General features: G+C 38.8%; 1 protein-coding gene across 1 annotated transcript in view; it reads right to left on the bottom strand.

Moving 5' to 3' along the window:
• Positions 1-8,250: 8,250 nt before the first annotated feature.
• The window catches only part of itsn1 (intersectin 1 (SH3 domain protein)), a 188,687-nt gene continuing 173,969 nt past the window's right edge, over positions 8,251-22,968 (bottom strand). The window contains exons 34-41 of the mRNA XM_041210808.1: positions 22,755-22,853; positions 21,977-22,144; positions 20,163-20,375; positions 18,627-18,748; positions 15,469-15,551; positions 15,292-15,375; positions 11,947-12,120; positions 8,251-8,477 (exon numbers count right to left, since the gene is read on the bottom strand). Coding sequence (XP_041066742.1) covers positions 8,329-8,477; positions 11,947-12,120; positions 15,292-15,375; positions 15,469-15,551; positions 18,627-18,748; positions 20,163-20,375; positions 21,977-22,144; positions 22,755-22,853 — 1,092 coding nt within the window. The 3' untranslated portion in view covers positions 8,251-8,328. The remainder of the gene's footprint in view (positions 8,478-11,946; positions 12,121-15,291; positions 15,376-15,468; positions 15,552-18,626; positions 18,749-20,162; positions 20,376-21,976; positions 22,145-22,754; positions 22,854-22,968) is intronic.

The following is a 22,968-nucleotide window of genomic DNA, read 5'->3' as shown; positions in this document are numbered from 1 at the left end:
AATCCCTGTTTTAACAACAGCTGAGCATTGAAATTTGCCATGTTTTCTAGTTGTCAGGGGAAGGGAATTTGCTGCAGTTATTTTCTTGTGTTTTAAAGATCGTTTCAGCCACCAAATTTTCCTTCTTGGCTTCCAGCTGGTTCCTTTCATATCAGGTACAGCTCATTTCTTAGATTTGGATTCTGGTCAAATTTTTGGTCAGGCTTTTCTTGTTTAGTCGACTTTTGGCTTGCTTGTAAGGGGGCTATCCCGAACCCGAGCCCCCAATTTCTGTTATGGACAGGAGAAAGAGAAACTGACTTCATCGTCTCTCCATTTATCTGTAAGCTGAGCTATTTTTGAATTATTTTTAAGTGACCTGTGGCATGTTTCTCCAAACCCTCAGTATATGTGGTCCAATTTAATAATAACTCACAGCAAACTCAAGTTATGATTAGCTCATGTTCACATTCATTCATAATCAAACCCAACCTCACACACACATGCACATATACAGTAAAGGGGGATAGAAAGGAAGATTTACAATTATGGGCACCAGCAGTAAAAGAACCACAAATGAATATTAGTTCATGTGATTTCCAGGGTCTGAGAAGTCAAAGTCCAGAGGGTGTTTCCTTCGTGGCGGAATTCAGTCCAGATGAGTTTCTGGTCAGAAACAACAATCTGAAAGTTTTTGAAGTGAATGACACTGTAGTACGATGGGCTTTCTGTGCTTAGACGGCTTGGCAGGTTTGATCAAAGACTCTTAAAATCAAGCAGGCTTTGAGGAGTTAAGGTAGTAGCCGGCTGCTTGCTCAGCCGGACTGCTGGAGTCCTTTCTGGTTGGTGTTAAAACAGAAGACTCTGGGTTTCTCAGTTCTCAAAGGAATATAGAGATTTCAAATTGGTCATTTGAGTCATGTTATCTTCTTTCTCTGCAATGACGTCAAAAGGGACGTTTATCTATTGTCAGCAACTGGCTTTTGGTTTCAGCACTGATGATGTCCCAACCATTAGTTTTTGAAAGAGTTACCATCCATATTGAGGATCTTGTGTTGGGAAGCTATTGTCTCGGTAGACACACTGACTCTGCTAGACGGGTAAGCTTATCAAGATGCAAATGTTGTCCATTGTCCACTCAATGTCTCCTTTTGAAATGGACCTGGACAGTCTCAGGTCTGTGATGGGTCTGTCAACAACACTGCAGGAATAATGAGTTTCATAGTCATAGAGGGCCACAGCACAGAAAAAGGCCCTTCGGCCCATCGAGTCTGTGCCTGTCAAACAAGTACCTAACTATTCTAATCCCATTTTCCAGCACTAAGCCCAAAGCCTTGCATGCCATGGCATCGCAAATGCACATCCAAATGCTTCTTAAATGTTATGAGGGTTTCTGTTTCTACCACCCTTTCAGGCAGGTCTGCGAGTTCCCTGATTTAGTGATTATAATGTCCTTACAACTGGGTGTGAGATTCCATGATGATGACAGGAGGATTCTTTTGTTCTTGTAACTCCTGTTGCCAGCTTCTAGAACAAAGGGCCAATCGTGGTCATGTGACTGGTAGCAGCCATCATTTGGTTCAGCAGAGTGTCATTTTAAAAATAGTAAAAAACAATAAAGTTCATATCTAGAGTTTTGGATTTTGTGTCATGTCTTATTGACAAAACACAGAAATCAAAGGGAAGATGGGGACAAGATCAAAAAAGATTAAGTGGAAGGATTTGTACTTTTTCATAATTAAACATGTAAATACTGTCATTTTCAAAACTGGTGAACCACTTGTATTGCCCAATCCCAGAGTACAAATAAGTTTTTTTTCATTTTTTCCAGTAATAATTCAGATAGATGCATTAATCTTGCTGCAATAAACTATTGATGCTTAGTTAGCAAAACTGAAGTTCAGACAAAGTGACTTGCATTTATATAGTATCTTTCATTGCTTCAGGGCGTCCTAAAGTGCTTCATAAAGGTCCCACAAACAGCAATGAGGTGGTATGAGAAATACCAACCAAGGCTACAGGGAGAACTGCCCTGCTTGTCTTCACAATAGTAGTTTTTTAAGGGATCTTTTGTGCTCACCTAAGTGGGTATACAAGACTACATCTCAGTCATGGCTTCTTCATGTAACACCTAAGACACAGATCTAAAGATTGCAAAATGCATAACCTGAATCAGGTGATTTATTCTAAAGTGAGCAATCACTTTGATATTCAGTTTTTATAGAACAGGTTTAACACAGTTAATTCCCATTAAAACAGTAGGTCATTAAATAAGTGCTTGCCACAACTCATGCACAAGTTTGTTGAGAACTTTATTTGGGGTAAATGAGTTACATTTAGTTGATACTATATGATTTAAACAGCAGAAGCTCAGAAAACACAACCCAGGGTGGTAAACTGTGCAGATCAAAGCACATGGCAATTGTACAGGAGATCTGCCTTTCTTTTTTCCCAGGACCTGGCTACTTCTACTTGGCATTAGAGTTAAATGCTCAGTCATTGGAATTTAGAAGCTGCCTTCTTCCATTTCTCTTGCTAGTTCATGCTGTACAGCAGCAGGAGTTTGATCTGATGAAGTGGACCAATGAGGGTTCTCCATGTGTATGCTCCACTATATAGTCTCAAGGGAAGAATGACCCATTTCATTAAATGAGATTCACTAACTACTAACTTGCAGAAGTTTATTTTCCATTGTGAAAATACACTTAAATACTTAAGCTAAGAGAAATGTAACCCTGCCAATAGAGAGAAATTGCCAATATGTAAACAGACTGCTCAAAGTGACAAGCAGAACAATGAACACAGAACATATTATAGTAGCTTAGCTGTGCACTCTGACAGCGATTTACAATTCAGTAAACATGTAACATTTGGCTATATATTGTCTGGTTTGGCTTGGGAGATCCATACTTCTCGAACACAAACATTAAATGTCTGTCAGACTCGAGTTGATACTTCAACAATGTTCCTATGATGCACATTTGCATTGTTGATTCAGTTGTGACAAATTACATTTCAAGTTCTTTAAATGACAAGTTATTTTAACAAAGCTCACAGCAGCAGTATTTCTAGTAACTTAAGACAATCCCTCCCCAAGGCAAAATTATATTTTGATACTTAGAGTAACCACAGTAAAGTCTAATTGGAGCACCGATGTTCTCTGCAACAACAGTGGGTGAATGTGAGTTTGACCATGCTTTCCTCCCCCTCAGTATCTACCTGTTAATCTTTTAAACTATTCAGAGAGGCTCCAAACTGGTCAAGTGCCTTCCTAGGATGATGGGAAAAAATGGAGAGCAGAGTCATCTCTCAAACACGTTTACCACGCTTCCAAGATGGTGTCCAAAAGCAACATGTGCAGAGGCCCGGGATTAAGTTACTTGTTTGCTCCTGGGACACAAGGTACTGTATGGCCCAGTACACCAAGGGAAAATGGAGAATATAATATCCTCTTTGAGTGACTGTTGCTTTCAAGTGTACACTATTTAAAAACATACCCATTGGTGCACATCTTTGAAATAAAGGTTTAGTGTAAATTATGATATAAAGTGGTTGTATCCCTTCAACCAAGTTACGATGTTAATTCTATTACACAATAGATGAGATTGCATGTTTTACTCCACCAACATTTTTGAAAAATAAATGTTTTCAATCAAATGAAAATGATTACAAATATTCTCTTTCTGATAACTTTGTAATATATGAATTTTTAAAGTTCTTAAAAGTAGGCCGAGAACATACAGGGCGGAATTTTACAGCTCCATTGCAGCGGGGTTGGGGCCATAAAATGCAATGAGCTATTTAAAAGCCCAATGATTTTGGTGAGACCGTAAAATCCTGCCAGCGTAAAATTCCTGCCGACAGAACAAGCCTAACCTCGGCTTCGTGAAAACAGACCCAAACGTGTAAATTTCTGACGATGAGTATTTAGTTTTGTTTCTTTCTGATTGCTCTCTCAACGGTGTAAAATAGAGGGTTTAGAACATGCAACTGCCCATTGAAATGTTATATGACATTCATTAGTACAAAAGGAAAAATCTTTTGTTAAAAAAAACTTAGTAATAGAGATAGGTTACGATAACAGTAACAATTAACAAATAAAATATACATAGCAGAATGTGTGTTGGTTTGAAAGTTTTGAATTGCATTTTAAAAGTGCAGCTTTCAGTTTAAAAACTCCCAGAGTCTTTCTGCTCAGAATTTGTTCCTCAATAAGATGTGAAAATTTTAGCTTATGTAAATCATACTAGTTACATTTCAATTAATCTATTTTTTTTTTTACAGACAATATTATGCAAACCAAACTATAACAATATCATTATTTTAACAACAAAAGTGCACAGAGAGCTGAACAACACGACCAGCAATGGAGTGTTCACATTCTAAATAGTAATACTGTTTCTGTTACTTAAGAGTGATTAACCACTGTTGAAATAAAGTAGGGCAGTACAGAACAATCATAACAACCAAATCAAGCCACACTGCAAAAGCTCAAGAACTCGTGAGACTTAGAATTGCTCACACGCAGTATAGGGCTCTCACTGAGTTGCCAATATGTTGGCTTTCCGAAATTAAGCTATAAGAACACAGGTTTCAGGGTTCCCATAAAAAGTTTTGAAAGGCTAAAGCCAATTTCCAAACATTTACAAGAGAGAGTATGGGAACACTACACCAATGTTTTGGTCTCCAAATGGCCTTTGTGTAACAAATAATTCCACAATTTATTTCCTGTAACCTTACACCTCAATGTTCAGAAGCATATGTACATATGCACATTAGCAAATCCGTTAATTTAATAAGAACTCTGCACAGACATGTGATGCACTATATAGATGGTCAAAATTATGGAAAATGTGCAAAGACCCCATTCCTCAAACCCTTTAACTCAAGTAAAAAAATACTCTAAAAGCTTCCTGGCTAATAAAGAACAGTTGACTAGATAAAATTCACTATGGATTTAAGCAGAAGGGACTCAACAAACCCTTACTAACTTGTCAGATAGGGCTTAGGACAGCATATTTCATGAAACGGGCCCCTTCAAAGCAATTCTAGCAATGAATTTGAAAATAGAACTTCAGCAGTATGTTGCGATGTTTGTTTATGAATCAATGTTTCCCAATAAATTGAACACATGATTTGAACAGTGTCCAAGATGTTGATTAGATATTAGATTTAGGATTCTTATTTGATGATCTGATATAAAGTCACATTTCAGAATTGACTGTGTGAAAGCTCAAGATGGGGAGATGGTAGCGATGTCACTGGACTAGTAATCCAGGGACCCAGGCTAGTGCTCTGGGGACATGGGTTCCAATATCACAGCAGCTGGCGGCATTTAAATTCAATTAATAAATCTGAAATATAAAGCTAGTCTCAGTAATTATGACCATGAAACTTATCATCGATTGTCATAAAAACCCATCTGTTTCACCGATGTGCTTTGGGAAGGAAATCTGCCGTTCATACCTGGTCTGGCCTGCATATGATTCCAGACCCACAACAATGTAATTAACTCTTAACTGCGCTCTGCAATGGTCCAGCAAACCACTCAGTTAAAAGGCAATTAAGGATGACCTTGCCAGCAACGCCAACATCCTATGAAAAGAATAAAGAAAAAAAATACACACTTCCCTATCCTTTTTGAAAAATGGAAAAACGTAACTACACAGTAAGGCTACAGCTGCATTAATAGAAACTACAACCAGGTCCAACAAAATGAAATGAGTGCAAAATAATAGTTTGCTATAAGGGCAATAAAACACTTCTGGAGTATATATGAATATGTCCTAATTCTATCTAGATTCATAAATTATTAACCCCTTAATGCTAATATATCTAGTGCTTTAATAGGTACATAGGTAAATTAGCAAAACAGATTTAGCCTACTAGTTATTCACTCGAATAATAATTTAGAATAAGACATTGATCATTTTAGATATGTTAATTTTTTTTAAAATTCAAAGTGCAAAGTGATTGTCATATTTCATTCTATCAATCATGGTAATGGAAACAGTAATATTAGAATCCAGTGCTGAAACAAGGTGAAAAATTAGGCTGGCTAAGATTTAGTAAAAGATTTTGAAGTCTCGACGATGGTAAAAACATATATGAACAACTTGTAGTCCCTCACGACAGTTTGCCTTTGCAAGTGCGAATTTTACTGATAAACAGTTGGCACATTTGCAGACTTTGAAAGTTTTATTAATCTTATTTCAAGTTCTATTACATTTTTAAATGTTCTATGGTTCATAAACCACGAGCAGAATTACCTACTTAAAAATTAGATTAATTTTTTCTTCTCAAATCTCAAAGCATTTTTTTAATGGGAAAGTAGTCGCTTAAGGTTAAGTAATGTGCTACATATTAGCTGAATGTGCAAAAAAGAGACAGTAAACTAAAATAGAAACTGAAGTCCCCCCTCACGTGCATGTGTTGTGAATAAGACTGACTTGTTCATCGTTTTTGGATGTATTCTCTGCAACTAATGTGTATCTCTTTTGTTTTTATTTTTGTGCTAAATATCATAAATTTATTCAATCTGATTTTTTTAAATCTAATTTTGCCGATGTAACCACCCACCTAATCTAGGGATCAGTGTTTCATTATATTAGTTACAAGCACGAGTGTAGTCATGTGTTTTCTTAATAGGACAAGATTACAATTGACACTAAAAATCAAATCTACTGACTTAATTAAATGATTCTTGGGTGGGTTAATTTTAAAAGCAGTTTTATGCCTTATGCCTTAAATCTCTGTCCTTGAAGCAAAACTGGACAATTATTTAAGAAATTTGATAAGTCAACACAGACAGGGTTTTGTACAATGACAAGTTGTTCACCATTTATATTTTCAGTGAAAATCAACAATGAACAATGCCTACTTGAACTGACTTTTACCAAATTTTGAAATTCATTAGAGTTGTGTTACCCTCTCTCATACAGTGGAAACATTTTAATGCCGAAATTTAAACTAGCATTGCCCATTTGCAAAAAGCATCCACTGTATAGTGGGGCTACACATAAAATCTGCGAACTTAAAACAATTTAAACTTAAGTTTGTTCAAAATCTAAAAGTGCATTAAAGTTACCAAGATGTTAAGTCAGTAACATATGCAGATATTATTTTTATTCTTTAAATTTCTGATAGGTTTCCCTCTTTCCTACTCCCCTGCATACAAGTATTCTGAGTGGGTGTAACAGGTTAGCCACGACAAGGACTGTTAATGCCACTCCTCATTAAGCCACTTAGAATTGTAGTGACATTACAGGTAGATCTAATTCCTCTCTTTAACCAAGTATCTCAGCTCTGTTTGGTGCTTCAGCTGGTGAACTGGCTGACATGAGAAATCTGTCCTCTTAGGGGAGCCCAGTTAGGTAAGTCAGCAGAGGTGGAAGTTCAAACCCAGGTCTCCAAGTTCCTACCCAATTTATGAAGGAACTTTATTAAATGCAAACAAGATACTTACAAAAGTGCATTAAACTCTAACACAGTAAATATTATTCACATGGCAAGGAACCACTAAATCATGAATTCCTCTTTAATTTGCTGAATAAGGATCATTAGTCAGTAACTTGAATAACAAATGCAGAGTTGATAAAATGAGACCAAAAATTCTTTTGAACTGCTTTATAGTAACTTATGACACTCTGTCTTGGCTTGGCAACTTATTTTTAAAATTTACACCTTAAGTGTTGGAATCATGCACTTGGACAAAAATGATTAATTTTATGAAATGAAGCATATAAAGGAGAAGGGAATAGAGGGTTACACTGTTAAATTTGGATGAGGAAAGACGAGAGGAGGCTCGAGTGCAGCACAAATGCCGGCATGGACTTGTTGGGCGGAATAACCTTTTTCTGTCCCATGTATCCTGTGTATGTATGTATGTAAATTTAATCCTAATTAAGTACACAGTCCAAAATGTACATTTCTCTCCCCTCACCCGAAGAAGGTTACCAAAAATACAGTTTGGTTTCTGTAATTTCCCCTATAAAAACTTGTGCAAGCCACCAAACTTTTACTTCACAACCAAATTAGTTCAGTTTAGAAGCACCGGTCACGGTTTGGGAAAACAAGTTCAAAACCTGCCTTACTTTAATGTTTATCATCACGTAGTCTGAAAAATTGAAACTGGAATGTAGAGATGATAAAGCTATACATTAATAAACGGAGGAGACATCTACAAACTCTAATTCCATGTTTTTAAATGTCACGTATAAAAGAGTACACAAAATATGATCCATGGATACTGCATCGGATGTTGCAGCATTCCTAGACAGCTTTTGCAGGTACTTGATAAAGTTGCCATATGTGGCTTTTAAATGTACAGAAATACACATTTATATTACCCTATGTTTCATCAAAAAGTTGAAGATCCAGACGAACAACTATCTCACCAGTAGGGACTTCATGTAGCAGAAGTCGCTTCGTAACAGGACCTTTGGAGCCTTGATCTTTTTTGATATCGGCAACACGAATTTCTGTACGTCCCAAGAAGTCTATGAGGCAGGGGAATATAAAGAACATTTACAGTATAGCCTTATACTGAACCAGAAAAGAAACAAGAGAACAAACTTGTGTTTAAATAGCGCTTCACAGTCAATGAAATATTTTTGAAGTGTCGTCACTACTGTAATGGAGGAAATGTAGCAGCCAGTTTATGCATAGCAAGGTCCCAGAAACAACAATGTGCTAATGACCTGATAATAGGATTCTTAGTGATGTTGGGTGAGGGATAAATATTGGCCAGGACACCAGGGAGAAATCTCTTGCTCTACTTCAGAGTACTGCCATCTGGATCTTACAACCAGCTGAGGGCAGACAAGACCCTGGTTTAACATCTCATATAAAAGAAGGCACCTCTGACAGTGCTGCCCTCCTTCAGTACTGCACTGGAGTGTCAACCTAGATTTTTGTGCTCAAGTATCTGGAGTAGGACTTGAACTCACAACGTGCTGTTTCATAGGCAAGAGTGCTACCCTTGGCCCATGGCTGACATCTAAGACATCTATCTAAAGAATGCAAAATGCCGTATAATGTGCACCTTAATCTGTTGTGAGATTGTTTTGAATTGATTTTTCTTACGATGATTGTTCTCTATTTGGTAAATAGTCAATTTTTTTAATGCAACAAGTTTAACAAAATTCATTCACATTTAAAAGATACTCATTATCTGCATCCTCTGCAATTATACTTGTATTCACTAAATTAAAACTCTTAGATTTATGATTCAGATATCCCACCGCGTAGAACCATAATCAAGCCACCTGGCAGAGGTAGGCGGTCATATTAACAAAGGCTTCACCCATCTCTTTTAAATACAACTCTCATTAGTTGATCAATCTTACCCCATGCCTTTGGCTTGTGGAATCCATAAATGTGCAAAGACCAAAGAGATTATATCGAAGCAGCAGCAGCCAATACTTTTTTGTTTTGTGGGTGACCTAGGTCTATTTCAGACAGCCTCATGAGCAACATTTGAAGCTTAAATCAATGTTAATATTAATTTGCATACATCTGAAACAGTAAACTAAAATCATCTTGGTGTTTAGACTCAGAACCAAATTAAATAATAACTCTAAATGCAGCCTTTTGCAAACCTCCAAGCCATTGCAATTCAAACAAGATAAACCAGTAAATGAAAGACTAAAGAATAGAACTGAACATCCTATGCTTCAAATTCTATTACAGGGGTTTATGACCTATTTATGATCCACAGGACAAAGGTCTACCTGAAAGAGTAGAAAATTAAAACTTAAAAAAAAATTCCTTGGATTTTATTTTGACAAACCAAGAAATGATCTTCCGCAACCTGGGGGCATTACAGATTAATATCCTGCAAGTTTCCTACATCAAAATTGTCTGGACAGTCTCAACTTGGGTCTTGGCGAGCACAAGCCCACTGAACAACGCTGCCTTCAATGTGCCATAGATGTCATTTTCAGACTCAGAAAGGCCAGAAAATTGCTCGTGTTGGAAATGGGAAAAATTGCACCACCACCAAGGAGGAACATACTGACTTCTGGAAGTCCATTCCCTGACACGGAAAAAGAACTATTTTAATCTGTTCACGTCATTGTCAGCCAAGGCTCAGTTGGTAGCTTTCTCACCTTTGAGTTCGAAGGTTGTGGGTTCAAGTCCCACTTCAGGGATCTGAGCACAAAAGCCTAGGCTGACACGCCACTGAAACACTGCGAGGGCTGCACTGTCAGAGAAAACGTAATGCAGACGAGACAATGATAATGAGATGAGGCGCAGATGGGATGAACCTCCATTCTCTCGGGTGGAGGTAAAAGATCCAATGTATTTCAAAGGCAGCCCGGGAAATTATCCTGGATGTCTTGGCTAATATTTATCCCTTAATCTTTTTATATGGTGTTGAATATCATCATCACATTGCAGTTTGTGGGAGTGTGCTATGCACAAATAGGTTGCTGCATTTCCAGCATTACAACAGTGACCATACTTCCATAGTAATTCATTGGCTGGTAAAATGATTTGGAATGTCCTGTGGCGATGAAAGGCACTATATAAATGCAAGTCTTGTTTTTGCCTTTACATTGCTTTAATACTGTGCCAAATAATTGATTAGTTCACAAGTAGACAAGCACAAACTTGGGGCAAGCATCTACTGGTTGCACTGATTCAGGGAAATTTACATATATTAGAGAAATCAGGACCCAATTATGTCTTAGAATAGGGAATGCTGGGCTAAGTACTATGATTGGTTTACTTAATGTGAATAAAAGCCAGCAGATGGAGTGCTGGGTTAATGTAATAATGGAGAAAGTGGGTATGTTTCTGTCTAGACCATTGAATATTGGTAGGGATTTCATGGTCTAGCTGGAAACTGAAAAGGTCCTGGTAAACACGTAAATAGATTTATGATCTGAAGATCTCTTGTATCAGGAGTGAATTATCAATTCAGTACTTAAAAATAGCAGACTGCTTCATCCATCTTACAGTCTCTTTTTAATTCATTCATGGGATGTGGGTGTCACTGGCTCGACCAGCATTTATTGCCCATCCCTAATCGTGCAGAGGGCATTAAAGAGTCAACCACATTGCTGTGGATCACATGTAGACCAGACCAGGTACGAATGGCAGATTTCCTTCCCTAAAGGGCATTAATGAACCAGATTGGTTTTTACAACAATGGTTTCATGGTCATCTTTTTAACTCTAGACTTTTAATTCCCTATTTTTATTGAATTCCAATTACACTGTCAGCCCTGGGTCTCTGGATCACTAGCCCAGCCACAATACCACTATGCCATTACCTCCCCCAGTCACTTAATGTTTTACTTATTTTTTAGTGAGGGTTTGAGGTTGGCTTAGAGATTGGGTTAGATTATTTTACACAGTTTCACGGTATGTGCTGGCTTCAGGATTTACAGCAAACAGTCCAATTTTCACAGGCAAATATATAGAAATTGAGCTAACAGTACCAAGAATAGCAGGCTGAGATGTGAGGGATTGGACTTGTGCTTGGCAAGAGATAGGATAATTCAAATGGTATTGCATTGTTGAGAGCTTCTGGGACACATTTCCAAAACAGCACTATCCAGGGTCATGGCACCTGAGCTGACTGGGTCTTGCTGGTGCAGAGTTGAGTATTCTTTTTATTCATTCATGGGATGTGGGCATTGCTGGCTAGGCCAGCATTTATTGCTCATCCCTAATTGCCCTTGAGAAGGTGGTGGTGAGCTGCCTTCTTGAACCGCTGCAGTCCATGTGGTGTAGGTACACCCACCATGCCGTTAGGGAGGGAGTTCATAGGGTTTAACCCAGGAAGGAACAGTGATATATTTCCAAGTCAGGATGGTGAGAAGCAATCCCAGCAAATGTGGATCATGCTTAGGTTCATGAATAAAAAAAGATCCACATACAGACACTGATCTTTACAAGGGAAATATAATTAGATCCAGGTTTTCACGTAGATGAGTAAATGGAAACAAATCATTCTTACCATCTGGTGAGAACTGGTCACGCTCAAATACAGTAATACACAGCACATCCTGTTCCAAGTCTTTAATGAAGAACTGACAGTTAGAATTCCATTTGGGATTCAGAGTATCCTGAATGGTCTTTGTGATGTGACACTGAGAGCCCATGGTCACCTCACAGTAAGGATTACTCTTTCCTAAAAGGGAGACAAAAAAACAGATTAAAATCCTACTTAGCCTTGAATGGAACATATAAAACCGTCATCAACTCTTGTCAGTTAATCAGAGACCTGAGTATCAGAGACCTTTCCCATCCTCCTCCATTTCACCTATTTAAAACCTATTGTATTTCTAACTTTCCCTGTTCTGATGACCTGAAACGTTAACTCTGTTCCTCTCTCCACAGATGCTGACAAACCTGCTGAGTATTTCCGGTATTTCCTGTTTTTTAAATATATACATATGAGTTATTCTGTTGTTGGACTACCTTACCAATAATCAGTGAACATCTGCTGGAAATATACTTTTTTCAGAGGTTCTCTTGGAGTCTTCTCTTTAAAGTGCACACGCAGTCTTCGTTGTCAAGCTGTCTAATTTCAACTTTCTCAAGAATGTTTTAACTTACTTGGGTACTTTAGGAAAGCATTAATATTAAACAATATTATCTGCCAAATCAAAGGCACCGACTGCTGCCACATTCACTTACAAATGCATACGAGATTGAAGATTCATTTCATCTCGTCTTGAACTTGGTAAATCACGGTGAATACACATTTATCTGTAAGCTCAGACAATGAACGGTGAAAGGTTATTCAATCGTGGGGGAGTATTGCAGCTGAAACCAAACCTCCTGCAGGGTTCTGATAGCACTCAAAAACAGTCCCAGGTGGGTTCATTTTGTTCTCTCCAGCTGGGGGAATACTGTCCCGAATGCTGCAGAGTGAGATTAGTTAATTCAGTGCAGATCAAATCAGATCTGAGGCATTTTTGGTCTAGCAACTTGAGTAGACCATTTGAATCGTTGTGTCTGCTCAGGCATCTTGTGAGCCACAGCCCTCGACTGTCTGGGGATGGGAAATAAATACTGGCTGAGCCAGCGACACCCACATCCCATGATTGAATTTTTAAAAAAAGAGACTAACAATCAGTCTGCTATTTTTGGTACTGAATTGATAATTCACTCCCGATACAAGAGATCTTCGGATCATAAATCTATTTACGTGTTTACCAGGGCCTTTTCAGTTTCCAGCTAGACCATGAAATCCCTACCAATATTCATTAGTCTAGACAGAAACATACCCACTTTCTCCATCTTTGTATTAACCCAGCACTCCATCTGCTGGCTTTTATTCACTTTAAGTAAACCAATCATAGTATTTAGCCCAGCATTCCCCTATCAACATCTTTTCTCCATATTTCTTAGTGCCCTTACTTCACCATTAAATATCTATCTCTCTATTCTTTCTCTTAGAGAATAGTCATTCCCCATCAGGCCTCTCAATGCCCTTTATTACTCTGAGCTGCTTGGTCAGACCTTTCTTTATATCCGTGAACATAACACAAGTTTATTTAGGGCAGGGTTTTTTGGATGGCGGGGTTTCCCGCCCCACCTGAAGATTTGACAGGTAATGTACCCCCACCAATTGAGGAGCTCGCCCCTCATTTGGATGGAAGACCCGTCTCAGAGAGCTGCCAGCCAACCTGATTAGCCAACAGCTCGACAGCCTAAACAGTGCCAGTGGCAGCAGTGGCCAGGTCTGGGACTACAAGCAATCCCCAGGTTCTAAGTCTTTGGAGTCCAGGATCAGGTAAGTGCAGGGGTCTCACAGCAGGGAGGGTAGTTGGAGGCCCAGGGCATTGGGCAGACAGAGTGTGGGGTTTTGATGGAGAGGCCAGAGGGGGAGGTGTGGGGAATAGACATAGTTGTGGGGTTCGGGGTGGGGGGAGTGGGTGTGGGGATGTGGAAAGACCTCACACGCCGCACGCAAAATTGTGGACAGGTTGGGGGAAGTTAGGAGGGTGGCAGGAAGACTACTCAGGAAATTTTACAGGCCCCCCTCCCCTACCTGCAAACCTGCTGGCAGGGCAGCATAAAATTCTGCCCTTGGTGTCTCAGCTCAGTCCCTTCATCTCAGGTATCATTCTAGTGAATCCTCGCTGAACTGTATGTACTTCTGAAGGTGATATCCAAAACCGAACACAAGACCTTAATACTTCCTGCATCTAAATTCATATATTCAGTAATCCTACTTATTCTGACATCACCAGGTCATCATCTGCAGGCACCTTCCTTCTTATGCCTGTTTGTGCCCAAGTTTGTGCCCTTTCTCCATCCTTTACCTAGTGTTCCTCATCTGAAAGCTGTCTCAGTTTCATTGACTGTGAGAATAGGGTCAGCTTCGATGGGTATGACCATCACACACATATTTACCATTTTGATCCCCCTTTGTTCCCTGAATTTGCTGTGGTCTCTGGCTGTCAATGTGGCAACGATCATTAAACTCTATTATTGGATATGACCAATTTGTAGAATTGCATTTATGTTTTTTTTGGTTGGAAATGAAGTTCTAAATTATTTGAGTTACAAGGTTGTCATTTAAAGAAAGTCCTATTGAGTGATTATTATGCAATAATTCTACAAATAGCTGTAGCCGGAAAGGCTAAGCAAGCTGCAATATTCATGGAGCATGATGGTGAAGAATGTCAACATAGAAGTAGTACGCAGGAATGGAATGTACACGATCAACAAATAGGGAAGGGGCGGTTGATTGCAGGGAACAGAAGGTACTCCCCCGCCCCATTTTTGAGTGCTGGCATGCTAGTATTTCCATAGCCTAGCCCTGACCTCACCTGAACATACATATAGACTTCCAGCATGGGCTGCTGAGCAGTAATCAGTGGTGGAAGTTTCAGCCAGTTATTTTCTCCCTAACACAGGGGTGCTGAGGCTAATTACTGTGTACGTACTGATACTCCAGCTGAGATTAGCTAACTAAGCACAGTTCAGATCCTGAATCTTGAGTCTTCCTGACCTATGTGGACCACTCACTGATTGCCTATGCTAACTGAGGCTCAGATAATCCAAACTGTTAAAGCATGACAGGCAAATCTGAATGATCAATCCCCATACCTCAAGAGGTCCAGCACTTGACCCTCAACTGGGAACATAAACTTAAAACCAACTTTCTTTCTGTTGAATAAATTTTGCCACTTCATGATTGTCAAGTGTGCATACAGATAGAACAATACACAATATGGTAGTAAGGTATTCCCACTTCAAGAAACAAATCATCATTATTCTTCAGGCTGATATCTCCTTTGGGGTTGATGTTGAACATGAAATACACAAGAGATTGAGTAATTCTCACCATTGGATCTACATGCTTTCAGCTCTATGCCTTCAACTATATTCACCATTAGCCTTCCAATGCCTGTAGCCCTTTGAGAACGCACTGCGGAGAAGAAAACAAAAGGAGAACATGTACTTTAATATAAAGTGCTGTCAAAGAAACTCTTGCTATGCACGCACCTACTGCTTTACTTACCCAAATAGGCCTTTTCCCGCTTCTTTTTTTCTGTTTCTATGTAGAGTTCTGAAGCAGCTTTTATTTTTTGCACCCAAGCTGTTCTGTAGAATGGAAAAACAATGAATAGTATCAAAAACAAATAATGTTGAGGGTCTTTCATTTCTGCATTAGATTTGCAGTTTTCCTTTCTATCTTTGCCTTTGTAGAAATTCATAAATGTTTTATATAAATCATTTAAAGTTCTGTTTTCAAAAAAAGTAGATTGGATACATGATCACTAATCTCGGTCATCATTACAGGGCAGTTTGCCAGACGTCTGGTTCAATATGTTCCTGCTATTCTGAGTGTCTTGCTAAAACCTCTAATTGATCTGCAATATTTTCAAGATTTATACCCCAAAGGAATTCCAGCAGCACAGTAATTAACACATCAACTTTCCACTCATGGGTTTGATGTATTTATAACAATGCAACATCAAAAGTCTCTTAATTAGTTCTAGTAAACAGAACGCTTTGCTTCCAATTAGCTATTTTGATAGAGATCTCCAGCAAATGTCTCATTTTTACACAATCATAAATCACTTCTTAGCAAGAATATATCTTTAAATTACTGGAATATTATCATTCAATAAAGCTAAATCGGCAAGGAAATTGATTAAAAAAATGATTTATAGTTAAGTCTACTCCATAGCCTTGGGATGCTGCAATAACATGCTAGATAAGAATGGGGAGAGTCATAGCAACATTCCCTAGCAACTGTATAATGAACTCTTCTTACTGTTGTACAATTTCATTCTACATTCTGTCTTACACAATCAATTTGTGTGCAATATTATCTGGGCCCGAAACGAATTCATTTAAATTAGATGAACTCCCTCCTGGTGAGTGCTCAACCGAAGCTACAAGTTTAAGAATTCCCAGAGAAAATGAAACACCTTGGAAATCTTCCTTGCAGGCTAATTGGAGATTGCCCATTCAATAAAAAACGTTGAGATTAGGAACCACAGACATCTGTGACACAAAAGGGGGACAAATTCACTGCATTGCTTAATGAAACAGCTGTCTAGTAAGTCCCAATCTGCTGCCCTTTCCCTGTATGTTATTAAATTCTTAATCTTCAAATATATATTCACATTCATTTTTAATGTGCACTTTGTTTCTAGCACAATTTTTGGTAGGGCATTCCACATCCTAACAACCCTCTGCATATACAAATTTATGCCCTCTCTAGTTACTGACCAATGGTAATACTTCTTTCCTGATTTACCTTATCAAAACCCCTCAATTTTTACCACCTCTGTCAGAATTCCACACAACGTTTTCAAAGTCAAGATGTTTCTTGAGAGTACCAGCTTGTCCCTTAAGATAAATAGCACCAAAATAGCAGTTTTTGAATTAGATTTTATGGGCAAAGTTTTCGCTTGAACTGAAACTGAACAAAATCTGGGTGCAAAGTCCTCTTTTGCTCATTGATATGAAATTTACAATACTACATCTTCAGATGTAGTCCAATGGGACAACAGAAATAGTTTCAGAGAAGCAAAATATAAGCAAAGGATATAGTGCCCATTTTCTGTTTATGTTACACCCGTTTTTCACAGAAAGATTTACTCTACAAGCTATTTCACCTGTCTAAAACAATAGAACCAGAAGATATGTCCTGTACCTAAAGAGGGGTAAATTGAAAACCTTACAAACAGTACTTCAGTGAATGCGTGAGTGGCCAGTCTATGAAATAGATTCCCTAAGAGTCTTATTCATGTTCAAATTAGATAGATTTTGTTCATAAAATAACAGTTTGTGATACTAATGTGAGGCACATGTGGTAAATGTGCTTGGGAGGAACAGATGACTTTGCACCCAAGGTTCCCAAAGCTCTCCACGACTGGGATTCCCTTGGGTCGTTTCTGGGTCTGCTGTTGACTAATTAATAGAGGTTGATCACTATTTTTGGATAACAACTCCATTATCATTTCTATCAGCCGACTTCTCGGTAGGTGCATTACAAAGCACTATAGAGATACGAATAGTTCGTATGAGGGAGGAGGGAATAGGGAGATCTGCAGAGATCATGGACGATGATGGAGTCCATGATTGTAGCCAGACATGGACCACAAGGAAGGAGTAGGCTTGTTGAGTTGAATTGACTCTTCTCATTTCAAGATTTCTTGTCACTCTCAAGATTTTAATATAATTGTTTCATGCACTTCGAAATCACCACAGCATTGAAAAAAGTAACATTTTAATACATTTTTAACATTTGCCATTCTGCTAACTAAACAACCTTTACAGCATTGGAAAACTGCAATCAACAGTTTCTTGCTGAATTGTGCAAGATGTAGTATTTCAAATTCAAAGAAGAATTATTATTGTCTAAGCATGTAAGGGAATGAGGTGAGGCATGAAGAATCGATTTACTGATTTATAATCATCAATAAGGACCTGCTGCAGTGTAAAATACTCTGGGCTGGCTGGTATTTAAAAAAATGAAGGAAAATCAGCTGATACGCAACTTCCTCAAAATAAACTCATATTAGTTTATCAACTTGAAAGTTCAAAAATGAAATGCACAGCATCAGCAGAGGTCCACTCTTGGCTGCTTATAGTGAGATTTAAGTGCATTTTGTATACACGTTTACAACTTTGTCTTATGAGGAGAGATTGAACAGGTTAGGCTTGTATCCTCTGGATTTTAGAAGAGTAATAGGTGACTCAGTCGAAACCTGTAAGATCCTGAGGGGTCTTGACAGGATGGATGTGGAGAGGAAGTTTCCTCTTGTGGGAGAATCTAGAACTTAGGGGTCACGGTTTAAAAACAAGGGGTCGCTCATTTAAGACAAGAGATGAGGAGAAATTTTTTCTCTCAGAGGGTCGTGAGTCTTTGGAACTCTCTTCCTCAACAGGCAGTGGAAGCAGAATCTTTGAATATTTTCAAGGCAAAGGTGGATAATTACCAAGGGGGTACAAGGTTATCGGGAGGTGGGGGGGGTATTGGGAGGTTACAATCAGATCAGCCATGATCATATTGAATGGCAGAGCAGGCTTGAGGGGCCAAGTGGCCTACTCCTGCTCCGTATGTTTGTTTGTATGTTTGTATTTTGCTACAGCTAGCCAAGTTGAAAATCCCCCCTCCCCATGTGTTAGAAAGCAACAAAACTGGGGTCTGTTCCCTCTTACCTCTCATTGATACTCTCAGCACGAAGTGTGTACACTCTGTCAATATGGGAGATGTGGAAAATTGGCTCATCACCAGAAGGGTCTGTAGGCAATTTCACTAATACCTCATTCAGAAAGATAGGCTGCAGAAATTACAGAAATAAAAAGGATGTAAATAAGCACAACATAAAGTCTCTTGGCAGAAGCAATGTTCTAGCATGGGTTAATAATAGACTATAAAATTCTACCACATCACATAACTCAGTGGGATCTCCGAGAGCTGCCGTATCAACGACTGTGATGTCTTACATAGCTGGACATGGCACTTGGCTTTGCACACAAAGAAGTCATAATTAATAGAGGCAACGGGCACAATTACAAGTGCCCAAAATGGACATGAAGTCAGCAGAGCAGCTGTTATGCCTGCCCATTTGTGCTGGCATGAGATCCATATTATTTTGTTTGACTTCCAGGCTTCATTAATAGATCACTGCAGGTTTTAGATGCCCAAAGGGGCTCCTGTTGCTGCACACCAGTTCCAGGAGGGAAGGAAACTGGCTGGCTGCCATGATGGGGGTAGTTGGTAGTTGGGTTTGGGCGGGTAGGGGAGGTGGTGGGAGGCACGGTGGGAGTTGGGTAGAGTGAAGTGCTGCTCAAACAGGGCACAATTCTTTCTGATGACCCAGGGGCCCATCTCAGGGCACCAGAAAAATGAGAAGTTCAATGAGCAACCACCAACAACCCCTTTAACAAGCTTTGGTTAGGCTGCTCAGCATCTGGTACAAAATGGTTTGCATATTTAAGCAGCCTGTTGCACAATTAGATGGGGCAGCTGAGGTGCTCCCTCAATTCTCAGTTGCTGCCTACATGACCTTCGAATTGAGAAACTGGCAGCTGGCAATTGAAAATTACCATCAATTAACACCACATCTTTTAGCGACCCATCAAATCATTTCCACTCCCCTCTCCATTCTCCAGGGACTTGCACTAAACTCGCATCTCACAGCCTCTTGCTAAATCAGTAAGCTGCTCATTTTTTATTTGATTTCTATGACTGAGTCTCTGTGTACTGGGGCTCTTTAACCTTAAACTGTAAATTCTTGCATCACAATTAGAAGTAGCTTAGCTTTGCAGCATATCCTCCATCTTGACATAAAGAATGACCCCATTCTCCCAACTTTTACTGAAACGTATTTGGCAGAATTTTTGTTTTGTGGTAAGTAATGGTGGAGCTCCAAAAGATTCGGGAGCACAATCCTGTTCTCTCCAACATTCACACACACTTTGTACCAGGGCTCGCTGGAAAACAGATCCTCGCTGATTTTCTCCTCACTAGCCATGGATGTTGAGAGCTGCAGACACCCATCACAGCCTTGAGTGAGGTTAAATGATTTAACGCAAACCAGCAATTGACCTTAGGATCTTGTGGGTCTGTGTAGCTCAGTACAGCACATCAGGGTGCTATTATCTGATGAGTCAAGTCTGCAGGTTACATTTTATTTTCTGTTTACCTGCAAGAAAGGTTACGTGTTGGTTGAAATGCTGAATTTTACTTACAGTCTTGTACATTTTGTACTGTAGATTAGACTTAGGGCTGAAGACCTTGTCGGTTCCTGAAGAACCTAGTGGTTTAATGATCTGTGTCAGTAGCAGGAAGTCATTGAAGAGAAAACCATAAAGCTCCTTGTTACTCTTGGCTTTGTAAAGTTTACCACTGTGTAGGAATTTTCGAGGACCCAGACAATTTGTGACAGAATTAAAAACAAGTTGCTGAAATAAAAAGGAAACAACCGCAATCATCTTTAAAAGATTATAAATGCATCAGGACACTGAACAATATTAATTTAGAAATAAAGTCCATTTGCTGAAATCTAGAGTTTGCAGGGCACTCGAACTGTAAAGATCATGATCACTGATGTGCAATAAGATAGTACAAATCTGCAATTTCTGAACACTTAATTATTCATTTCTTTTAGGAATATAGGAACAGAGGAGAGGCCGTTTAGCTCCTTGAGACCGTTCAGCTGCTTTTCAACAATCTGTGACACAACTCTATGTACCTAGCTTGGTCCCATATCTCTTCATTCCTCTGGTTAACAAAATCTATCAGTCTCAGTTTTAAAATTAACAATTGATCTAGAATCAACTGCCATTTATGAAAGGGTGTTCCAAACTTACTTAGAAGCGTTTGAAAAATTTAGCTCTAATTCTTAGACAATGCCCCTTAGTCCTTGATTACCAACCAGTGGAAATGACTTCTCTCTATCTGGCTTATTAGTTTTCCTTTGATAAAATCACCCCTTAATCTCCTAAATTCCTGGGCATTCAACCCTAGTTTGCATAATTTCTCCCCATAATTTCACCCTTGGAGTCCAGGTTTCATTCTGGAAAATCTACTCTGTACTCCCCTTCAAGATCAATATATCCTTCCAAAGGTGTGGTGCCCAGGACTGACCACAGTACTCCAGGTGTGATCTAACAGGGTTTTGTTAAAAAAAAACACCTGCAGCATAACTTGTACCTCCTTGTATTCTAATCCCCCAGATATAAAGACCAGAATTCATTAGACTTTTTGATTTTTTTGTATCTGTCCAAAGAATTTTTGTGACCTGTGCATCTGTACCTCCAAGTCTCTTTAGAGCTCCACTGCTTCTAACTTTTCACCATTTCGAAAGTATTCTGATCTTTCCTTTTTAGGTTCAAAGTAGATTACCTCATATTTGTCTACATTGAAGCTCATTTCCAATAGTTTTGGACATTCCTTTAACCTATTAATCTCTTTGTGATCTATGCTTTCATCTACACTACTTATAATGTTGCCTGTCTTTGTATCAGCAGTAAACTTGGATACTTGGCTCTCTATCCCATCAGCTACATTGTTAATAAATACAGTGAATAGGGGAGGCTCTAACACAGATCATTGTGACATACCACTAGCCACATGCTGCCCCATCAGAATAGCTGCCTATTTTTTCTACTCTGTCTTCTGCTGTTCAGCCAATTTTCTAACCAAGTCAAATAAACGGTCTTCAATTCCTACAACTTCAACTTTGGCTAACAGTCTCCTGAGGCACTCTACTGAGTGCCTTTTGAAAGTTCATGTAAGTGACACGCACAGACATTTGCCTGTCCACTACTTCAGTCGCCTCTTAAGATTGTAAATGGTAGATCATGCCTGACAAACCTGATTGATTTTGTTTTTGAAGAGGTGACTGAAGTAGTGAAATACGAAATGAAATATATTCATGAAATATGACCTTTGCTTTCATCAAGAGACTTTAACACTACATATAACATTGCTACAGTTATAGGGTCATCGAGAGTCAATCATTTAGAGACATGACACACTTTAGTTCCTTTCGCTACCTTACCTCAGATAAACCTTCACATTGCACGTGTGTCTGGATCCACTCCAGCCTGTCAGAATTTTCCTTTTCTCGCACACCCTCATTCACCTGAGAACACAGTTCCTCAGCTTTTTCAAGAGCATGTTTCAAGTGGCTAAAATCAGGATGATTTTCTGGGGTGTTTTCCAGAATCTAGGATATTTATTCATAAGGAAAATTAGTTTAAATTCAAATGAGCTGTGTGCTGAGAGGCAGCTTTCCCTTTAATATCCCATTTCAGAACATCAACTTTTTTTTAATTAAAAAAAAGAGATTGCAGAATGTAATGTTGATACAATAATTGATCTCACAGTTCCTAAGTGTTTCTGAGCCCTGGTTGCTAAAAGCAGATTTAAAAAAGAAAATCTTTCTGGCAGCCAGATGGCCTCAGGAACATGAGCTTAGAATGTTAAAGAAGCTGTTCCAAAGGAAACCACAGTGCTAAAGGGGCCATAGAACATTCTGAGGGAACCAGGGACCACGAGGGACATGACACACAAACATACATGTTGATCTGTCCTTAAAAATGTTACATTATTGGCTCAGAAAATATAGATACCCAATCCGACCTTTCTCCCAGCAGCAGTTTCAAGCAATAAAATTCTCTTATGGATTAGTAACAAAACTGTGTGTTTTATTCAGCCTGCATCACTGTAAAGGTTGGATAGCAAGACATCCAAGAGTTGTCTATTTTGTAGCAAACTGCGTAACAGCTTTTAATTGTTTCAAGTAGAAGAATGTACACACAAAAATATGTACTTACATTTTTTATTATTAATGGGTAGCGTGTTACCCTTTGCATAGGCTTCAGTAGGAAACTTGATAGTGGCATTCCTTTACATTGTGGGTCCATTGCTAGTCTCTGCCATAATATAAATAAGCCAAGTGTCAACGATATCACAGTATTAAGAAAATCACATGTTATATATCCTACAGCATATTATCACTTCTTCAGGACATCCCAAGTTGCTTTACCA

Source organism: Carcharodon carcharias, chromosome 18 (assembly GCF_017639515.1).
Source record: "Carcharodon carcharias isolate sCarCar2 chromosome 18, sCarCar2.pri, whole genome shotgun sequence".
Classification (NCBI taxonomy): Eukaryota; Metazoa; Chordata; class Chondrichthyes; order Lamniformes; family Lamnidae; genus Carcharodon; species Carcharodon carcharias.
This window is presented reverse-complemented; position numbering and strand designations above follow the sequence as displayed.